The 20,077-nt window shown below is 34.0% G+C and overlaps 1 protein-coding gene across 1 annotated transcript in view; it reads right to left on the bottom strand.

Annotated features, from left to right (window-relative positions):
- AHCTF1 (AT-hook containing transcription factor 1) overlaps positions 1-20,077 on the bottom strand; it is a 119,228-nt gene that overhangs the window by 7,881 nt on the left and 91,270 nt on the right. The window contains exons 28-35 of the mRNA XM_036755272.1: positions 19,677-19,880; positions 15,968-16,394; positions 14,817-14,940; positions 10,427-10,530; positions 8,795-9,006; positions 5,403-7,203; positions 2,319-2,452; positions 1,944-2,035 (exon numbers count right to left, since the gene is read on the bottom strand). Of these exons, the coding sequence (XP_036611167.1) occupies positions 1,944-2,035; positions 2,319-2,452; positions 5,403-7,203; positions 8,795-9,006; positions 10,427-10,530; positions 14,817-14,940; positions 15,968-16,394; positions 19,677-19,880 (3,098 nt within the window). The remainder of the gene's footprint in view (positions 1-1,943; positions 2,036-2,318; positions 2,453-5,402; positions 7,204-8,794; positions 9,007-10,426; positions 10,531-14,816; positions 14,941-15,967; positions 16,395-19,676; positions 19,881-20,077) is intronic.

The raw sequence follows: 20,077 nt of genomic DNA, 5'->3' as shown, positions 1-20,077 counted from the left end.
TCTTTCCTATTTGGTTAGATCTGACACTGTCTAAATTTTCCCTGTCAGTGCTTATTTTTTTCTTTAAATATGTGGATGCTATGCCATTTGGTGAATGTGTGTATAGATATTTATATATGTATATATCTGTATAGATCTACAGATATGTATACATGTATAGATATAGCTATATAGAGATATCTACATGTACAATTAAGTATTGATACTATTTCATTATGTATGGTATTTTCACCATGGTATGTTTCTCCTGCTTTTCTCTTATCAAGGCAGTTAATTTTGTCTTGTCTGAGATCATGTTTGCTATAATGCCCTTTTATATATTTATCTGAAGAACAAATTCTGTTCGAGGACCCTCATTTTAACTGTGTGTGTATCTGTTTCAAGATAATTTCTTACTAACAATTCACTGTTGGATTCTGCTTTCTAATTCATTCTGCTGCCCTGTTTTATGGATTAATCAATTGTATTTACATTCATGTTTATGATAGTAATTGTATTTTCCTCCACCATATTCTCTTATACTCTCCCCTGAACCCTTCTCTTTGCAAAGTAGATAAATAGAAGGAGGTGGACTTACATTATCTATTTATAACTGAAGCGGTCTGTTCTTATTGCCCTCCCCAAACTCTTATCACCAACTCCAGACACTGATCTCCAGTTCTTAAACTCCCTCTTTTTGAATTCTCCCTTTTTGATACACTAAACAAAGTTAATGTTTACTTTGCTTATGACTATGTCCTCCCTGGATCTACCCTCACTATTAAATCTTCTCTTCCTGTACCTGCCTATTTTCTTGATGGATTTAATGTATTTTGATACCACACAATGTGTATATATTTTCAACTGTCCCTTGTATGACTCAGAAAATAGTTAAGTTTATTGTGAGCCCTACTACTCCACACATGGTTCCTTCATTTTTGGATCTTCTTATTAATTCTAATTATGTGAATTGTAAGCTAGTCCCTCTCCTTCCCCCTTTTTTAAAAATTCTCCCCTCTTTTCTCCCTCTGTGACATTTGAAGACAGTAGAAACTTTGGAGGGACATGTTCCTTTTTATCCCATTTAGAATGCAAACACTTAACCAGCATTTGAGCAGTTTCCAAATGCTCAAAAATTGTTATCCTGTGCTTTGCATTTGAAAGGTTCATTTTTATAAAATTCTTAATAAAAGATGAATTAAATCAGCTGTATAAATACAGGATAAAAAAAACATGACTCAATAATAGTTCATGTTAAAAAAAAATTAGGCTGAAAGTTCAATGAGAGTTAGTGATAAGCTTATTAATAAATAAGCTAATGTCTTAAATTACATACTATACGCACATTGCCCAGAACAAAGTAAGTGCCGCTATACTTTCCTCAGATTATACAATTTCTGGAAATGTTTTGCTCTGTTGAGCTAAAATTTTAAGAAATATTGAAAATTATAGTGTCTAGGAAGAAAACCAAATGAGTGAAAAATCTCAAACTATACTATGTGAAGATCAGATGGGGATTTTTTAGCTTGGAAAATCTAAGATTTGTGGCGACGGGATGGATATGATAGCTAACTTTCTTACCCCCTCTACTATTTGCAATACGTTAATAATATAACATGCTATCTAATAATAACATGCCCTTTTAAATTAATCAAGCCATCAATAAGCATTTAAAAGGACTTGCTATACACCAGGCATTGCAAAGTTGTGGGGAGTCAAAGATAAAAACAAAAGAGAGTTGCCTGTCTACCTAAAACAACAGAATTAGCATTCAACTGTTGTTTTACACACTTTAGTGTATATAATTATGACATAATAAAAGCTTTCAGGAATTCATGTAAGTAAAGTTTATCAATGACATAAAATTCTCAGAGTTCCCCAAAATTAATTACAAAGTTTCAGTTCTTATTCCAGTCTGATTTTGAATGAAAATAGATGTTATATTGTTGAAAAGTTTTCCATACTTGCTTGCTTTTGTTTTTGTTGTCCTGATTCGTTTTGCTTTGTGCTTTTCCATGGTTTCTCCTGATTTTGAGTCATTTTCAACTGGTGATTCCTTTGGATTAAAAAATAAAAAACAGTAAGCTTAAACCATTTTAAGTATATTTAACACAACGTGAAAACTGACAGAGAAAATAATAGAGAATTACTTCTAATATCATCACATTTATGGCTGTTAGTAACTGCCAGGATATTTGGCATACAGGGGCAGAATTTTGAAATAAAAACTGAGGCAGCTTTATGTTTTTAACATACATGTAACTGACACCTAAACTGACATTGGAGACATGCCTCAAGGTATTTTGAGGGATGAAAATCAGCAACAACATAGTTCTTACCATTTCTTTTACAATCCGTGAAAGTTCAGATGCCTGTCTTCTTGTGGTCCTCAAAGTAGGGGGTGAGAAGACAAATTGAGAGGACAAATCTGAAACTAGGTCCTTCAACTGTACAGTGGTTTCTATTTTCTGAGCTTAAAAAAAAATCACAAATACCTAATTAAATTTAAGTGCAAAAACCTATGAATAGAAAAGTTAAGAGCAAATGGTATGTTTGAAAGCTGCAAGCACCTCCATCTATACCTGAGGCAAGCATTTATCCAAAAGTGTATTACATTTTTAATCACTGTAATAAGCTGTGTTGGCCAGAGGGGAGCAGCATTAGGAATAATTCCAAGAGGCAGTCTGATACAGGAGAAAGAGCACTGGATAGGGAGTCAGAGAAGCTGGGTTTAAAAACCCCAGTTATACTAATAATAATTACCTGTGTGACCTAAGACAAGTCCCCTGAACTTTCTGGGTCTCAGTCCCTTTATCTGTAAAAAGAAGGGTTGAACTAAAGGATTTCCAAGGACCCTTTTTCTAAATCTATAAGATCCTTTCTCAAAGTCAATTCAATTTGACTTAACCCAGATGACTGGGAGTTTATAATGTTTCAAATAGAATAATGTCATTCTGTGAAGATTTCAAAAGAGTAGCTAGAAAGTTGTTTAAATTTTCTCTTCTGTTATTTTACTCCTCTCTATTCAGTGTTGAGCATCAATAGGAATGACATAATATCCTACTTGTCCATGTGCATTATCTGAGTCATGCCTTCTTGGGGATAAGACCAAATCAGTGTTTCGAAATAAAGCTAAAAACTTTTGAAATCTTTGTAGCTCATTTTGGACTTTACACTGTAATTCAGTTAAAAGATAAGCAGAAATGATGATGATGTCAACAAAGGGGCTAAGTAAGCAAGAGATATGAATGTGTCTCAAGGAAGCTACAATCAAGGTTTAACATGGAGAAATCAAAATGGTATAACTGAGAACCAGATCTCTTTTGTACCTATATACAGACATTGTTATTGCAGAATCTGATCTGTAGCCTTTTCCTTTCTATTCAGGAAAGGGATCGCTGAGATTAATACAAGTATTTCAGAAGGATGTTCATTTATAAGCCTGTGAAAGAAAATTCTTAAATATACATCGTGATCATTTTGTACACTCTGAGAGGTGATTTTTTTATATTTAAGTTTTAACTGTCCCCTCCCCCACAAATTTATTTTGCTTCTAAAATAACTAAGATCCTTAAACTACTAGTAAAATGACCAAGCCAGACTTAGAAGGCCAAATATTCTTACTTTTACTAATCTAGTACTCATGACAATAAAAAATGGACATTTTATTAAAACTGACAATCAAAACTAATATGCCACAACAGGTTTTTTTATAACAAAATTAATGTTTTAAGAATGCAAATAAATAGAAATCGCAACTTTATACACAGCTCTAGGTTCACTTCTTTTTTCTAAGGTTCTCTGTATAACACCTCCTCTCCCTGTTATTTTGAGTTAACTCAAAAGATGTTTAACTTTTAGAAATCACAAAAAGACGAGAGTCCCCTTGAATAAATGTCACTCCTTTTTTTCTTTTCCCAAGAGAAATTAGCTTCGAATTTGAGATTAATTAAATACCTTTAACATTTGTTATCTCTTGAATTTGGCTTTGTGTTAACTAAAAACTCATTAACCACTGGATAACTTATCTGAATTTAATTTTCTGACTCAGAATAAGAAAATAAAGCAAATTTTATAAGAAACACTACCTTTGTAATTCAGAATGCACATAAGAACACTGTATAGTTGATATAATTTTTAGTTTAGCTAATTAACCTAAGCTCTCTTTTGTATCCAGGATGGGGTATAACTCTGAGAGAACTTACATTGTATCTACATGGGGTCACAGAATCAATCCACTTGTAATTTTCTTTTTGGCCCTCTCATTTGACATACAAGGTAGCAAACCCAAAATTTTTAACGGGCAATTTAATGGGAGATTTTTTTAAATACAAAAATAATAACATATTATGTATACATATAGTATATGCAAGACAGAGCTTAAGACATTGTCTTCATATTTCAGAAGTCAGACTAGTCCTGAGTAATGTCCCTTAACTCACTGATAATGTATGTGCTTTTATACTACTATAAATTAAATTTACTACTAGCTAAGGTATTCCAGTTACATACCATACCCTGAATTTGGATAGTAAATTTACATCAGTTAAATAATTACATACACAAGGTTAATCTGTTTTAAAATGAGTATCCTTAATAGAACTGGCAATGTTACAAAACAATCAAGAACTTTCAGATACTAACTGATCAGAAAGCAAACAAGGGACTATATTTTTAAAAAGAAAAAAAGGTGGTATAAAAGAGTTCATTTTTAAATGGTAAAACTGCCTCTCAAATTTTTAGTTAGGGGAAAAAAAGGATAGAGTGAAATTTTTTTAAGTCTAGAAAAGAACATTTCTGGGTGCTGTCATTGGAGAGGCTGAAAGTAGCAGTTCCCAGGAGTTTTAAGACTGGTGTTTTTGAGGGAAAAGCTAATTATAAAGTTAATTAGGAAAGTGCAGGAAATGATGAACAAAGCTCATAACCCACTTGAGACAAGGGAGAAGGAAAAAAAAAAGGATAGTGAGATGAGGGCCATTGAGATTATTCAAGATAAAAACATGCTTTGAAGCAGGTGCTTCATGAAATAATAGAATAAGTAATTAAAAATCAGTATCACATTGGCTATACCCAAAACTATTTGTTGAAAAAAAAAATAGAATAAAGCCAAATTTGGGGGACAAAGGAAGAGGCAACTAAAAAGAAATTCAAACACCTTAGTGAAAAAATTTACAGAAATGCTTAGCATATATTACTTGGGAATATTATATAGAAAAACTCATCAATTTGAAAACAACAACAAAAACCCCTCAAACCACAAGGACTAAATGAACCAAATTTTTGAAAAGCAGAAGTATTTTCATTCTTAAATGATAAATTTTAGTTTTTATATAGTTAGGTCTTAAAACAATCCCATGAAAGCCTATTTTAAGCTTTAGACTCTGAATGGAATTTATTTTGGTCTGAAATAAAAAAAAGTGTACCTCTTGTCTTCCTTGAAACTTTTGAAACAGGTGAAGAAAATAAAAAAGACTCAGTTTGGGGGTCAGAAAAGTTAGGAAAAATAATAGTCTTGCTGGATCTAGTCCTTGTATTACGAGAAGAGTTCGTCAAACCATTATCAGCACGCAGTATTTCTTTGCTTTTGGAGTCTGTGAGAATAATTTCTTCATCTGTGCTCCCTTCTGATATTGAAGGAAGTTTATTTTTTCTCCTTTGACTTTCAGTCACTTTTGTCAACTTCCTTTTAGAGCTCAATGTTGTAGTCAGTCCTCCTTTTGGTGATAAAGGGTTGTTTTCTAAAGTTAGTTTTCCAAGATTATTATTACCAGTTTTACCTGGTGTGATTCTTGAAGATCTTCTTGGGGTAAGAGGAGATTGTGTCTCCTCCGTACTAACTTCTTGAATTTCTTTAACCTCTGGTGGATTTACTCTTCTTGGTCTGCCACGTTTCCTAGGTGTGGCCGGTGTCTTAAATTCTGTTTCAATAGTCAATTCAGATAAATCAAGTTTAGAATGTTCTGGAGATACTGAGGTGTTATTCACTCTCCTTCTGCTTCTCCCACTCTGTTGGACAGGGGGCTTCTCTTCACTGGGTGCATCATCTTGATTAGGACCAACATTTTCAGAGAGTTTCATATTATCACTTCTCAATTTCCTCCTACTTCTGCTAGGACTGGCTGCTAGTTTAATGTTCTGGTCATTTAATAATTCACTACTTTCTGGCTCCTCTACAGATTTTTTTGTTCTTCTCAAAGTTCTTCTTGTAGCAGGAAGAAGCTTACCTTCTTTACTATAGGGAGTTTCTTCACTTGATGATTCAGAAAGTTGAGATGATTTCATTCTCAATTCTCTCCGTGAAGTTGTGGAAGCTTGTAATTCCTGTTCAATAGCAATTTTTAATGTATCCAAATTAACATTTTTTTTCCTTCCTCTTCTAGGAGTAACAGAATCCTGGGATACTTTCTGAGAGGCTGCTTCAATTTCAGCAAAGGCACTTTCAGATATCTCAGATTTTTCTTTTGTTTTCCTAGTACTTCTCTTTATAGCAGAAAGCTCTAGTACTTCAGGTGTTGGAATGTCTGAGGCCTTCTCCTCAAGTGTTGATCTGGCCTTTAGATTTTTGACGCTTTGTCCTCTTGTTCGTGTTCTGGAAGGTATCATGTCACTGCCCTGACTATCATTTAAATCGACTAAACTTGTTTCCTTCTCTGCCTTGGAGGAACGCTTTACCTTCTGAGTTATTAAAGGCATGGTTTCAAGGATAGTTTGTTCTACTGTGTCGGAAGCAAATTCTTTATTCCTTGTGTCTTTAATGACATCTAGTAAATTTTCAGCAATAGCTACCTTAATTGGTTCTGGCACATATGGTAATGTTTCCACAACATTTTGGGATTCCTGATCATTTATTCTGACAGGTGCCAAATCTTTAACATGCCCATGTTTATCACTGTCATCATTATGATCTTTCTCCTTCTCAGGTGCTATATTAGTTGTTTTAGTTGACACATCAGATGGGGCACAATCTCCTGTTTCAACCTCTCCTTCTTCACCTTCCAATATCAAGGTAAAGTTGCTCTGAGCCACAAAAAGCTCTCCATCCACTTCAGCCATGTCACATTCAGCAGAGTCTTTGCTATCAGGTATGCCACAAGTGAACTGTTGCTCAATGGTATCAAAGTTATACTGAAGTTTTAGAGTTCTTGAAGGATACAACTCATTCAATGAAAGTGTTCTAGTCTCTTCTCCTGATGCCAAGGCTTCAACTCCTGCATGTTCAATCACCTAAAATATATTAAAATAAAAATCCTATTAAGAAACTTTTCCATAAATGAATTTATGTCAAAGACTTAATAAGCGTTTCAGAGTCATTTTTATCCTAACTTTTCAATCATAAACTAGATAATGAGAATATATTTATAACACATATACTTATAAAACACATAATCATTATTTTAAAATATGAGATTTTGCACTTTTCAGTCAAAACAGGTAAACAGGAAATGTTTTGTTTCAGTAATCAGACATATCTAGATTTGAGGGACAAAGGCCAGACTGTCTCCTTCAGAAAAAGCTAGTTCTGAAGTTTTGTAATAATAATAGTTGTGAGGAGAATAAAGAGCACTGAAAGGTATTATTCTGTTTGGGGGTAGGAGGTAGAGGGTGGAGGAAGAGAACCTTGGGGGAAACAAAGTACTTCCTTTCATTCATTTATGCGACATTTAATTAAGCCCATACAATGTACTATGGCTACGTTTTGGGAAAAACACAAGACATGGTCCCTGCTCTCATGGAGCTCACAGTCTAGCAGAGATATATATACACAAGGGACTATAACATAATATGAACCTGAGAGGTACAAAGTACTATGTGAGGTCTCAATGGGGGAAAAGAAAAAATATTATTTCTAAATAACCCCCATATGACTTAACAACTATCCATACTTTCTAAATAGAATGATCCCCATAAAGTTGAAGAAGAGTTCACCTACATAAGCTCCCTTGGGCTAGCCTCAATCCTCTTCCCTTTGGCTGGGACTGCATAAACCATGAAATTCCTAAGGCTTTCAAGTTGAATACCTCTCTTGTAAGGGATTGGTGGAAGAAGGAATGGTCCTTGAATTTACCTTTTGGTAAGGGAAGGGGAGAAAAAGGAGGAAGTAGAAATAACAGAGATCTCCTGACGAAGTAGGTAGAACATTATTACCCACCACTGAGAACATAGCCAGTTTCCCATTTCCCAAACATTCAGTTAGATTAAGAGAATGGCAATTGTTAGAAATAAAAGTTCTCTCCTATTCATGATATCATGATTTCATTAGCATTCCAACTTGAAGGAATGGAGATTCAGGTATTTACCTTTTTGCTAAGGAGTAAAATGCGGCTAGTGACATAAATGTAGCTAGTCAGGGTAGCATAAAAGTGCTACTTAACTCTCTAGCAGAATAAAAAATACAGGTTAAAAAAATTAGTTTCATTAGACTAATTATTTCTAAACTTATCTCAATTAAATGACTGGCCAAAGAACTCATTCTGTATTCCTTACCCTTCACTCCTGAATAGCCATTAGGTTTCAGATTATGTCTAAAAAATCTTCAAATATTAACTGGGTTCCCCGAAACTAATTTCTTCAAAGATGCTGATTTTGTTATTAGATAGCCTTTTAATTTTCATAAAATTAGAGACTTAAGGAAATGGTGGTACAATTTTTCTGATCAGTATATATTAGTTAAAAGGTTTACAGACATAATATAAAAACAGAAAATACCCTACACTCCATCATTACAGTATGTAATTATCAAAACTAAGATGGGAAAAATGGACAGATCCAACTGACCTCATATAGATAGTTCAAAATGGGGGAAACATTTTCTTACATGAATTTCTTGAGATTCAGAACTGTCAGAAACTGATGGTTTTTCTTCTGGTAAATTAGCATTTTCTTCTGGTGCATCAATCTCTATTTCACAATCTTCCTTTAAATCTAAGGCTATTTCTTGTTTAAGTCTATTTTCAGAGGTATCGGTTGTAGGAGTTTCAGAAGTAACAGGCACAGAACTTTCACTGACATGCAGGACACTCATCACAGCTGAAAGATAGTGATAACCATTAATTGTCTAATCTGCTGAATTAGAAACTGGGGAAAGCAAGTAGAAGAAAACAAATTATACTGCACTCAAAACCTATCCTGATTTACTGGTTTTCAATTTATTTTTAAAACTATTACATAACATTCAAGAGCAAGCTTGAATTCTGTAACGATAAACCTACTTTCTAACACTGACAAGACTGGAATATCTTATAAATGTTTAATTGCACACATTTCATTTTTACCTAAAGAAAACACATAAGCTGAAATATACTCTACATTTTTTTCCCCCAACTACCACTTCTGATTAAAACACAATATATTTCCTTCTTGATTCAAATGATACGATGACTTGTGGACTAAGTAACTCAAATGCCTCTCTCTTAATCAGTCTGAAAGTTCATTCAACAGGTCACTTTCAGTAAGCAGATATCCTGATTTAAGTGGTATAACATCACACAAGATTCACCCTAGACCAGGGGCCTCAAGGCTACATATGGCTCTCTAAATCCTCAAGTGCAGACCTTTTGAATAAATTCAAACTTCACAGAACAAATCCCCTTAATAAAAGGATTTGTTCTGTAAAACCTGGGCTCAAGTCAAAAGGCCACACTCATGGACCCAGAAGGCCACAGGCTCCCCACCCCTGCCCTAGACTGTTTTTTTTTCCTTGGCCAAAAAGAAAAATGGGGTTATCATATAAAAGAGACCATCCAACTGGGTATATTAAGAAAAAAACAGTCTTTTGTCCCATGTTTATGTAAGCATTAGTAGTACCTTATCACTCATCTTCATGACCTCTTTTTCTTATTAATTTCTCCCTTCTCCAAAACTACCACTACAGACAGGCACTGCAGATCTGAGTCCTACTATTGGCATAAACAGCTTGCTAAATGCCTGTCCTAAAGTTACATTTCAACATTCTCATAATGCTACAGGGATAAAGTCAGTTTCCCATTTTTTCTTTAACCTATACAACCATAAATCACTAGGTGAACAAAGAATGAAATAATTGTCATTTGGGATCAGCAGAGCAGGTAGCTTTTCCAGCTGTGAATTAACGACTGGTCAGCTCCTTTCTGTAGCTAATGAGGCAGCAATGCCTACGAGTACCATGCCAAAACACTGTCCACCATATGCTATGGCTAATACTATACAAGCCAAAACACTGTCCACCATATGCTATGGCTAATACTGTAAAAGCACAAAGAAATGACCCACCGCACCTTTAGCAATAATGCCTGTAACTGCCATTCTGCAACTAAAGAGAGAACAGATGGAAAGGGAGAAAATAGAAATAATATAGCACATGTTCCATGTTTCCCACTTTGCTCTTGCTTCCCATTCCAAAGAAAATAAAATTCATGTTTCCAGACAATATTAGAACGCATCTGACTCTAAACTTTTAGAGTATACATACGTTCATTATTTGCTCCTGTTATTCCAACAGTGGTGGTACATATTTCATCAGATAACTGCTTTTCATCCAAAAGTGGCAACTTGGGCTCCTCGGTGAAGATTTCCCTTTTGAAACAGAATCACAGTTCTATTGTGTTAAAATGTTTGACATATCACATGTGTTCATGGATTTACATTGCTTTTGTTGATTGTATATTATGTTTATGATAAAAAAAAGAAATAGAATCATAGCATGTTAGAGGGGTTGAAAGAAAGTTTAAGAGATTAAGACCTTTGTTTTAGAAAGAAACTGTGAATGCAAAAGATAAAAATAACGAAATTTCAATTAATGTCATGTAAATTGCAGGGGGAATATATACCTCTCTACAACATTTTCACTTGCTTTTGTTTTCTTTCACTTCACTATATGCTTACCAATCATAGTTACATCAGGAGTTATTTCTGTATTTTCAAATAAAACAACATATTCAATAGGCCTAGAGTAATAAAAAAGTAGTAATATTTTAAAATACCATTATTGAATAATCTAAAAAGTTGATACACATTAAGGTTCTAATTTAAACTATATGTTATATACTCAGTCAATCCTAGAAATCCATGACCAGTGTACAAGGTTTTGGATTAGCAGTCATGAGGGCCTAGATGCAGAATTCAGCTCTATCAATACTTGTGATTTTTAAAATGAAAGTTTGATAACTTAGTCCTAAATCTATGATCCTCTTAACATAGTGAGAGGTAAACATAGCATAGCAGAAAGATCAGTAGTGGTCTTAGAGTGAAAAGAGCTTAATATGAGTTCCAGTTCAATCACTTAACAGCCCTAGACAAGTCACTGAAGCTCAGTATCTTTATGATTTCATTAAAACAGAGATAATACTAGCACTATACCTGCCCTGCAGAGCTGCTTTAAGGTTCAGATGAGAAAATATATTTTAAAGTATCAGATGACCATAAAGCTCTGTATAATCTGGCATATTATGAAGAATGCTGCTGTGACCAATGCCATTTTATCTCATTATTATACTATAACCATGAATACCCATTTTTATATTATTACATTTAGAATATTGTTCCTAGGAAACTAACTGTTCCCTATAACCTGTTTTTTCTCATGAGGTCTTTTTTAGGATGCAATTAATAATACTGATAGCTACTAAAGCAATGTCATATACAGATATAAACAATGACACATATTATTAGAAGTAGAAAAATTACAAACAATAAGTACTATAGAAGTATCTAGATGGGATGGATTAGAACAGGAGGCTGTATTTCTGAGGCAATTAGCAGTGAAGTGTGTAAGGTTTTCCTTGTGGAATGGTGGGAGATAAGAATGTATAATATTGGAGGGGCTGGGAGTTGTGAATATTAATCTGAGAAGTCTAAAGAGGAGAGAGACTTTAAACACAGTATTTTAATAAGAGTAATATGGTGTCACTACACTGGATGAATCTGAATTACATGAAAGGCCATCACATGGAGGTTATTGTAATAACCAAGATGACCAAGGCCTGGTATAGGTTGGGAGCATAGATCCTTTGATGATCATAGATTTACAGCTAAAAAAGGACATCAAAAGCCAACTAGTCTAAGCCTCTTGAAGATAAGGAAATTCAGACCCAGGGAGGTAATACTGACTTGCCCATTGTCAAACTGTAGTAAAAGGCAGAGATGGGATTTGAATAGCAAGTCCCCTAATTCTAATCCATCTCTCATTCCACTAGAAATATCTGTCTGCCCTCCTCTGCTCCTTAACTAAGGTGAGCTTAGGCAATGCAAAGCTAATTTTAGAATTAATCTCAGAAATTCTGGATATGGGGCAGCTAAGTGGCATAGCAGATAGAGTGCTAGACTTGGAGTCAGGAAGACTTATCTTCCTGAGTTCAAATCTGGCCTCAGACACTTACTAGCTGTTCGACCTTGGACAAGTCACTTCACCCTGTTTGCCTCAGTTCCCTCATTTGGAAAATGAGCAGAAGGAAATGGAAAACCACTCCAGTATCTTTGCAAAGAAAACCCCAAATGGGGTTATGAAGAATCATACATGACTGAAACTACTGAACAACAAAGCTTGGATAGAATGATAATGCTAGAATCAGTAATACTTGGAGGTTCAAATCATGTTTCTGGCTTACTAGGTGTGTTATCCTGAACAAATCAGTTATCTGTGTCTCAAGGAAATATGGAGCATATATTTACTAAGTCATCAACTAATTGCTGATCTGCCTAGAAAGAGTGAGTTCCCTTATCCTTCACCATCTGGCATCATAGAGCCTTCACTACTTATGTAATAAGATCTGATTCTACTGGTTGATAAAGAGAATTCCCACAGATATTTCCGGTGTTACTGTATAAGCAAAAAAAATGAAGAAATCATATAATGAATTTTAAACAAATGATTTGGATATAGGCTATTTAGAACTACCTGCATCAGCTCCTCCTCCTTAGCATCGATAACGGATACTTATTTCTTTACAATAACAAATTTTTAACAAAATGGTCTATATTTGTTTACAGTCATAGATATGAAAACAGCATTTTATTAGCTAATTAATAGCTTCATGAATAGCTGCTGTTATATTTTTTTTAAAATCCAAAACATTTTAAACTTATTTAAATTAATGAGCCACTCAATTCAATACACAATAAAAACAAATTCCAGTACCGAACAATAAGACAATTTTGATAATCTTGTGCTGTTAACTGTAATGTATATTTTTGATCTTGAAGTAACAGCTTAGGTCCCACCTCTTCCACAAAGCCTTCCCCAGCTACTCCAATTCACACTCATCTTTCTTCTGTGAACTCCTGAAGCACACAATTGGGCACATTATTTTAGATAAGATGTGATTATTTAGTAATGACAATGATTTTCAGGTGTGCCTTGGGGAACTGGTCTCACTACTTTAGTGTTCTGGGGAGTATTGTTTTGCCTTCCCGTTTTTACAGAGCATCTACTAAATCTTGCATTCCACACTCCCTGTCCCCAGTGCTAAAAGAATGTAAATTCTATGTATTTTGTTCCCCAAGGGATTTATGGGGAGTGGGAAGACAGGGTCAAGTCAGCTCCAGGAAGAGGCAAACAATGTACGAACTCTAACATACCAGCCCATGGTCAAACTGTAGTAAAAGGCAGAGGTGGGATTTGAATAGCAAGTCCCCTAATTCTAATCCATTTCTCATTTCACTTGAAATATTTGTCTGCCCTCCTCTGCTCCTTAACTAGGGTGAGCTTAGCCAATGCAAAGCTAATTTTAGAATTAGTCTCAGTAAGCCTGCATATGGGGCAGCTAAGTGGCATAGCAGATAGAGTGCTGTACTTGGAGTCAGGAAGACTCATCTCCATGTACTCTAGCACACCAGCCCGAATCAAAAGCAAAAAACTCCCCCATATAACCTAACAATTAGAGAATGGGGTTAACAGGTTCAATCTCTAGAGATGGGTAAACATATATTTACTCACACTTTAGGTCATTCACTCTAATCAGAGGATCTGTTCATCATTTGGTTGAGACAGTGAAAGAATTTTAATTTGGAAAGAAAATGGGGGTAATTTTGGAGCCTTGGACCACTGAAGGGTTACTGGGAATCGAAGGCAGAGAAGTGTATGAAATAAAAGAGAAGGAAATAGGTATATAGAAGAGTAGACAGATCTAGGCACCACCCACTTTTTTCCAAAGGAAAATAAAGCCACATTTTTCTCTTTGGCCATCCCTTTCTTCTCTCTTTCCAACTATGTTATGTCAACCTCTAGAAACTGAAGTAAAAAAGATTTCCCGTATAACATAATTCTGATATGACATAGGATACATTAAAAATATCCATTTTACATCCAATCCTGCTGGATCAGGTCAGTCACCTTTGTATTGTACTGTACTGTATACTATGCACCATGCTATAATGGGAGCCATATGAACTTTCTGATCAAAATCAAATGATAGCAGTCTCCAGTCTGGGAAGAACACTGACAATAATAAGGGAGCTGAATCTTGTACATGTAGTACAAATCTGATCATGGCTCATATACTGGTATACTATTTGATCCTAGTGGTCAGTATTTGGACCTACATTCTATCCTAAACTGTACATGAGCAGTACCAAATGAGAGTCCTTCTCAGTATCAAAGGAGAGATAAGAAATGAAGAGACTAAAAATTATGGACTGCTTTTGGGAAGAAAGTTTTTTCTCTAAGTAATTATATCATAATTCTAGTCATTAACAGAAAAATTGCTAATATCAAAATGAAAACTTCAAAGATCTAAATAAAGTGTAATGGAAACAAACATTGCTTTACAGTAGTCTTTTACACTTATCAACTTATTAAAAGATATCTTTTTAAATTTTTTAGTGGCTTGTTTTTTAAGACTTTTATTTTCCTCCAAAAAACTTACCTTTCATGGTCTGATAAGGCACAAGGTGAAGGCTCAGAAAACTGAAAGGAGCTTGGGTGATTTAATTCTGAAATTCCAGCTATTGAAACTGATGCCAATTTGTTTTCATCCTCTTTTAAATCACCTGTAAGTTACAAATGTCTAAGAGTTACCGATCTCCCAATTATTTATGCTTAAAGTTAAATCTTATTTTCTTTTGAGGGACAATATGATATAGTACATGTGATATAGATATGGATTAGAAATTAGGAAGCTTTTTTTATAGTCCTGCTTCTGTTACTACAAAGCTGAAACTTTGGGTAAATCATTTAATCTTTTTGACTTCAGTTTCCTCATTTGTAAGATGAACCAATTAAGCCACAGGATAGGAAAGATCCTTTTCCAACAATAACTTTATATGATTTTGTTAAATCTAAAAAGAAAATAATATTATTTTATTTTAACAATACCTCACATTATCTTATTTTTCTAACATATTCTAGACACTGAAAATCACCTTAATTTAGAGTACTAGAGATCTTTTCTTTTAACAAAAGGATACTCTTTCTAAAACATATTATATATTTTACTGCCTAATTCAAAAAATAAAATGAATATTGAATTTAACCTTTCCAATGACTTACTAAAATCAGAACTATATTAACGTATGGAGTACTGACCCTTCAAATTAAGTAGCACTAGACTTTTCATTGTTTTTCTATATTTTCCTCTCTTTAGGGTAATAAAACAGAGCTGTTATTTCTTGTTGTTTCCAACAGCTCCTTCTTCATTTCTACTTTGCTGCTTTTAACCTACTAGTGAGGCTAAGAAGTCACATAATGAGGATTGTTAAAACTGTGAGATCTAATAAATACCATGTTGTATCATATGCAAGGTGTTGCGGTTACATGCATGACGAAATTGGTCCTCTTACTAAAATTCTTTAGAAACTGAATGATTAAAAAAATTCCCCCAAATTCATTAATATTTCTACATTCTTGAGTGATAATGCTTTCTTTAGAACTTAAGTTTAATGGGCAAGTGCTTCATGATTTCGGTATTATACAGAGAAGTTAATAGACTAAAATTCTATTCTACAAATTAAGTAATCAATATTATGCAATAACTATAAAAACCATATACTAAATTAGAAAAACTACTCAAAAACATACCATTTTGCTCCTCTGTCTCTGAAAATATTATTTCTGGCCCAGCACCTTCTTCGTCATCTTCCTTTTTGTTTTGCACTTCTAAATCACCAGTTAAGTCAGCTGAAATGTTTGCTGGCTTGGAAAAAATGAAAATAATATCATCTTCATCTTCAATGTCATCTGGCAATGGAGCAGCCTCATACTCTGAGTTGGTTTGGGCTAATTCGGTAGGAATACTGCTGTTCTCTTTAGTCACTTCTAATTTCTCTGGGTTTTCCATGGGTGAATTCTGTGTTAATTCAATTGCCTCTTCATGTTCCTCTCTGTGGCCACTAGGGACCAAAGGTGAAGTCTTATTTTTGCTCTTCAGCCACACATTCTCTGAATGAACTCCACATTTATGCAAAGGTGAGGGTACAAATAATTTTGCTTTACTGTCTTCGGTAACCTTTTAAATTTAAAAAAAAGTTTTAAAAGGGGTTAAATTTTCAAGTAAAAATGATCAGGCTCAGTACCAGATAAAATTGTTTAATGGTTATGGTTACTTGGGTACTTGTAGTATGGTACTTCCCTGAAGTTGGCCCATTTCAGTAAACAGGTCATATGCGGTACTGTTCCTACCTTTCTGCCTTCTCAAAATCTACCTCCTTTGACCAAAGTCTCCTCTCCCAAGGAATACGGTTGCATTTGCATTTAGGGACCTCCAAAGAAGTAATGACTTATAAACCCAAAAGAATAATTTTAATATTGGAATCTTTTTTAATAGATAGGCTCTATAGTACTCTTCAAATCAATGGAAATTACCTATTGAAGAGATTAGAAATGACAGGCCTAAAATTTAGAAAGATAACCATTGAAAGAGTTGTGACTGAAGAGGATAGAAATGATCGGCCTATAATTTAAAATGATAACCACTGAAAGAGTTGTGGAGATAATTACTTATTCTACAATATCAAGGTAAACTAATAATTAATTTCCTGGGTATAAACACAGAACATACACAGCAGTCTGCAAGGAACTCTATTTCTAGTGGCTGCTGTTGTTTTTTGAGGAGAAGGGGGGTTGGGGAAAATTTAAGAATGTTAATAGGTACTTTTAAATACTGTATTCTACAAGAAAGAATAATTTTTGCACGTTCAAAATTAATACATCAAGGATAAGAAGAGAAGTTGTTTCATGAGAATAAGGATTTGGTATCTATGGCACTATCAGTAAGAGAAAAAAGAGAAAAGTGAGAGAACCAAAATCCTTTCTCCAATTGTTACATATCAAAAAATAAATCAAAGGCTACGAATAGATAATTCTCAAAAAAAGTACAAGTTATTTATTAATAGTCAGAGCTCTGTGCCACTAACAAGAGACACTGAAATTAAAACAACCCTCAAACCCTACAAACTGGCAGAAAAGACAAAAGATAAAGACAGTCAATGCTGGAGGTGTTGTGGGAAGATAGGAACAGTAGTATACTGTTGGTTGAGTTGTGAATATCATTTGGAATTATGAAAATAAAGTAACTAAAATGTCCTTAACTTTTAACTCAGAGATTCTAGTACTAGGTTTATACCACAGAGAGGTCATTGGTAAGAAGAAAGTCCCCATGTACATCAAATTATTTATAGCAGCACTTTTTATGACAGCAAAGAAGTGGAAACAAAGTGTATGCCCATCAATTGGGGAATGGCTAAACAGATTGTAGTACATAAATGTAATGCAAAAATCACTGTGCTATAAGAAATAACAAACATGATGAATATGCAGAGGATGGAAAATCTACATGAACTGCTACAGAGTGAAGCAATCAGAGCCAATAAAATAATATAAACAATGACTACAAGAATATAAACAGAACCACACTTGCAAAATTATAAAAAAACAAGTATGGCTCAAAAGAAGAGCTAGAATATGACACCCTGAACCCACCACAAAGGTGGGAGGTCCATGAGTGTGGTATATTGCACCTGTTTTCAGACTTTTTGCTGTATTTGTTGGTTATTCTGATTTTTAATTTTTTTAAATTATTTACAAAAATTTTTTTTAAAGTAACATATTTGTTACACGGGATGACTCTGAGAGGAGTGGGGAGGGGGAAGAATACAAACACTGACACTAACAAAATTTATTTTAAAAAATAACTACTACTACTATTGAGAGGCAGTTTTACTGAGAGGTGGTTTAATACACAGAAAGCTAGACTCTGACACATTCTGACTGTGTGACCTTGGGTTCACTTTAGCCTCTCAGTGCTTTAGGCAACTCTCTAAGATAAGTTGCAGGGAAGACGTGACAAGATTTGGTAGAGAGAGTTTTCTTATTTAGGAATTCCCTATGCCAAATCACAAGCCTAATTCCTATTTCAATAAATTACCATGTAAAAGCATGTGTTTAATGTGAAATTAGTATAAATCCTTTTCTCTGATTATATAAAGATGGCCCAAATGCAAAACCTTTCATCTTTTCTTCCCCGTAGCATAGCCCAGAAACCAAGTTTCATTCCTAATTTACTGAGAGTATTGCATAGACCATAAAAGACCTTCCTGAGAAAAAAAAGCATCACGAACAGATGGATTTACAAGTGAATTCTACCAAACATTTAAAGATCAACTAATTTCAATATTAAGTAAATTATTTGGAATAACAGGCAAAGGAGTCCTACCAAACTCCTTTAATGAAACAAATATGGTGCTAATACCTAAACTAGGTAGAGCAAAAACACAAAGAAAATTATAGACCAATTTCACTAATGAATATTGCTACAAAAATCCTGAACAAAATACTACCTAGGAGACTATACTATATCACAAAGATTATACATTGTGACCAAGTGAGATTTATACCAGGAATGCAGAGCTGGTTCAATATAAGGAAAACCATTAACATAATTGATTTTGTCAATAACAAAAGTAACAAAAATCATACGACTATATCAATATATGCAGAAAAGGCTTTTGACCAAATACAATACTCATTCCTATTTAAAGCACTTGAAAGCATAGGGACAAATCGATTTTTCCTTAAAATGACAAGGCACATCTACCTAAAACTATCAGTAAGCAAATCTGTAATGGGGATAAGCAAGAAGCCTTCCCAATAAGATCAGATGTGGAATAAAGATGCCCATTATCACCAATATTACTCAATATTGTACTAGAAACACAAGCAATAGCAGTAACTGAAGAAAAAGGAATTATTTTGAGCGTACCTAGAATTCTGAAGTAAACCTATTTTGTTACATATACTATATAAAAAGGTAACCTTTAGTTTAGACACACAGTATCCATAGCCTGGCACTCATGAAAAAAGCAAGATTCTGGGTCATGATGAAATTAATTTAACTCTTATTTTCCTCTTAGTCATTATTGTTAAGAAAATAAAATAATCAAGGGAAAGGAAATCATTATTTTAATGAGGCAACTAAGTTGGAGGGCACTTATATCATGAACAGAACTTTTACAGTGTAATAAAAAAGGTAGCGAAGTAATCAATCATATTTACATTTTTCATTCCAGCCAGTATGGTGCAGTGGAAAGAACATGGAATTTGGTTCTAGTCTTACCTAGCTTCAACAGATTTAAGCTATAATATTATGACAATCAGTTAACTTTTCTGAGCATCAGTTTCCTCATCTATAAAGTCACAATAATATTTTGCTTTACCTACTTACAGAGTAATGAGGAAAATACTATATGAAATACAAATAAACATAAAACATAATTATCAACACTAAACTTACTCCAGTATTCCATTTTGTAGTTACATCTTCTTCCATGAAGGAGATCCTAGTTTCTTTTGCACGTGGAGGAGGGGTAACAGATCTTCCCGGTGACCCAGAAGGAGATGCTAAAGGTGTCGTACGAAGACTAGACCTTAGGATGGAATGGGGAGTAAACTCAGGAAATCCAGCAGCAGAAATAGATGTGGCCAAAGCTTTAGCTCTCTTAAAAAAAAAATGAATTTTACCATTAAAGCCCATTTAAAAAACTGATTTCATAAATACATATTGAAATGCACTTAATTTGAAGGTGGTTTGTTTGAATTTAAACAAAAGCTTGACATTAAAAAAGTTTCAATTAAAAATAATCAGTCAAAAAATTTTAACTCTAGAATATTTCTAAAGAAAACAAACTGTGTTAC

Source organism: Trichosurus vulpecula, chromosome 4 (genome assembly GCF_011100635.1).
Source record: "Trichosurus vulpecula isolate mTriVul1 chromosome 4, mTriVul1.pri, whole genome shotgun sequence".
Classification (NCBI taxonomy): domain Eukaryota; kingdom Metazoa; phylum Chordata; class Mammalia; order Diprotodontia; family Phalangeridae; genus Trichosurus; species Trichosurus vulpecula.
The sequence above is the reverse complement of the archived record's forward strand: the minus strand, read 5'-3'. Positions and strand labels throughout refer to the sequence as shown.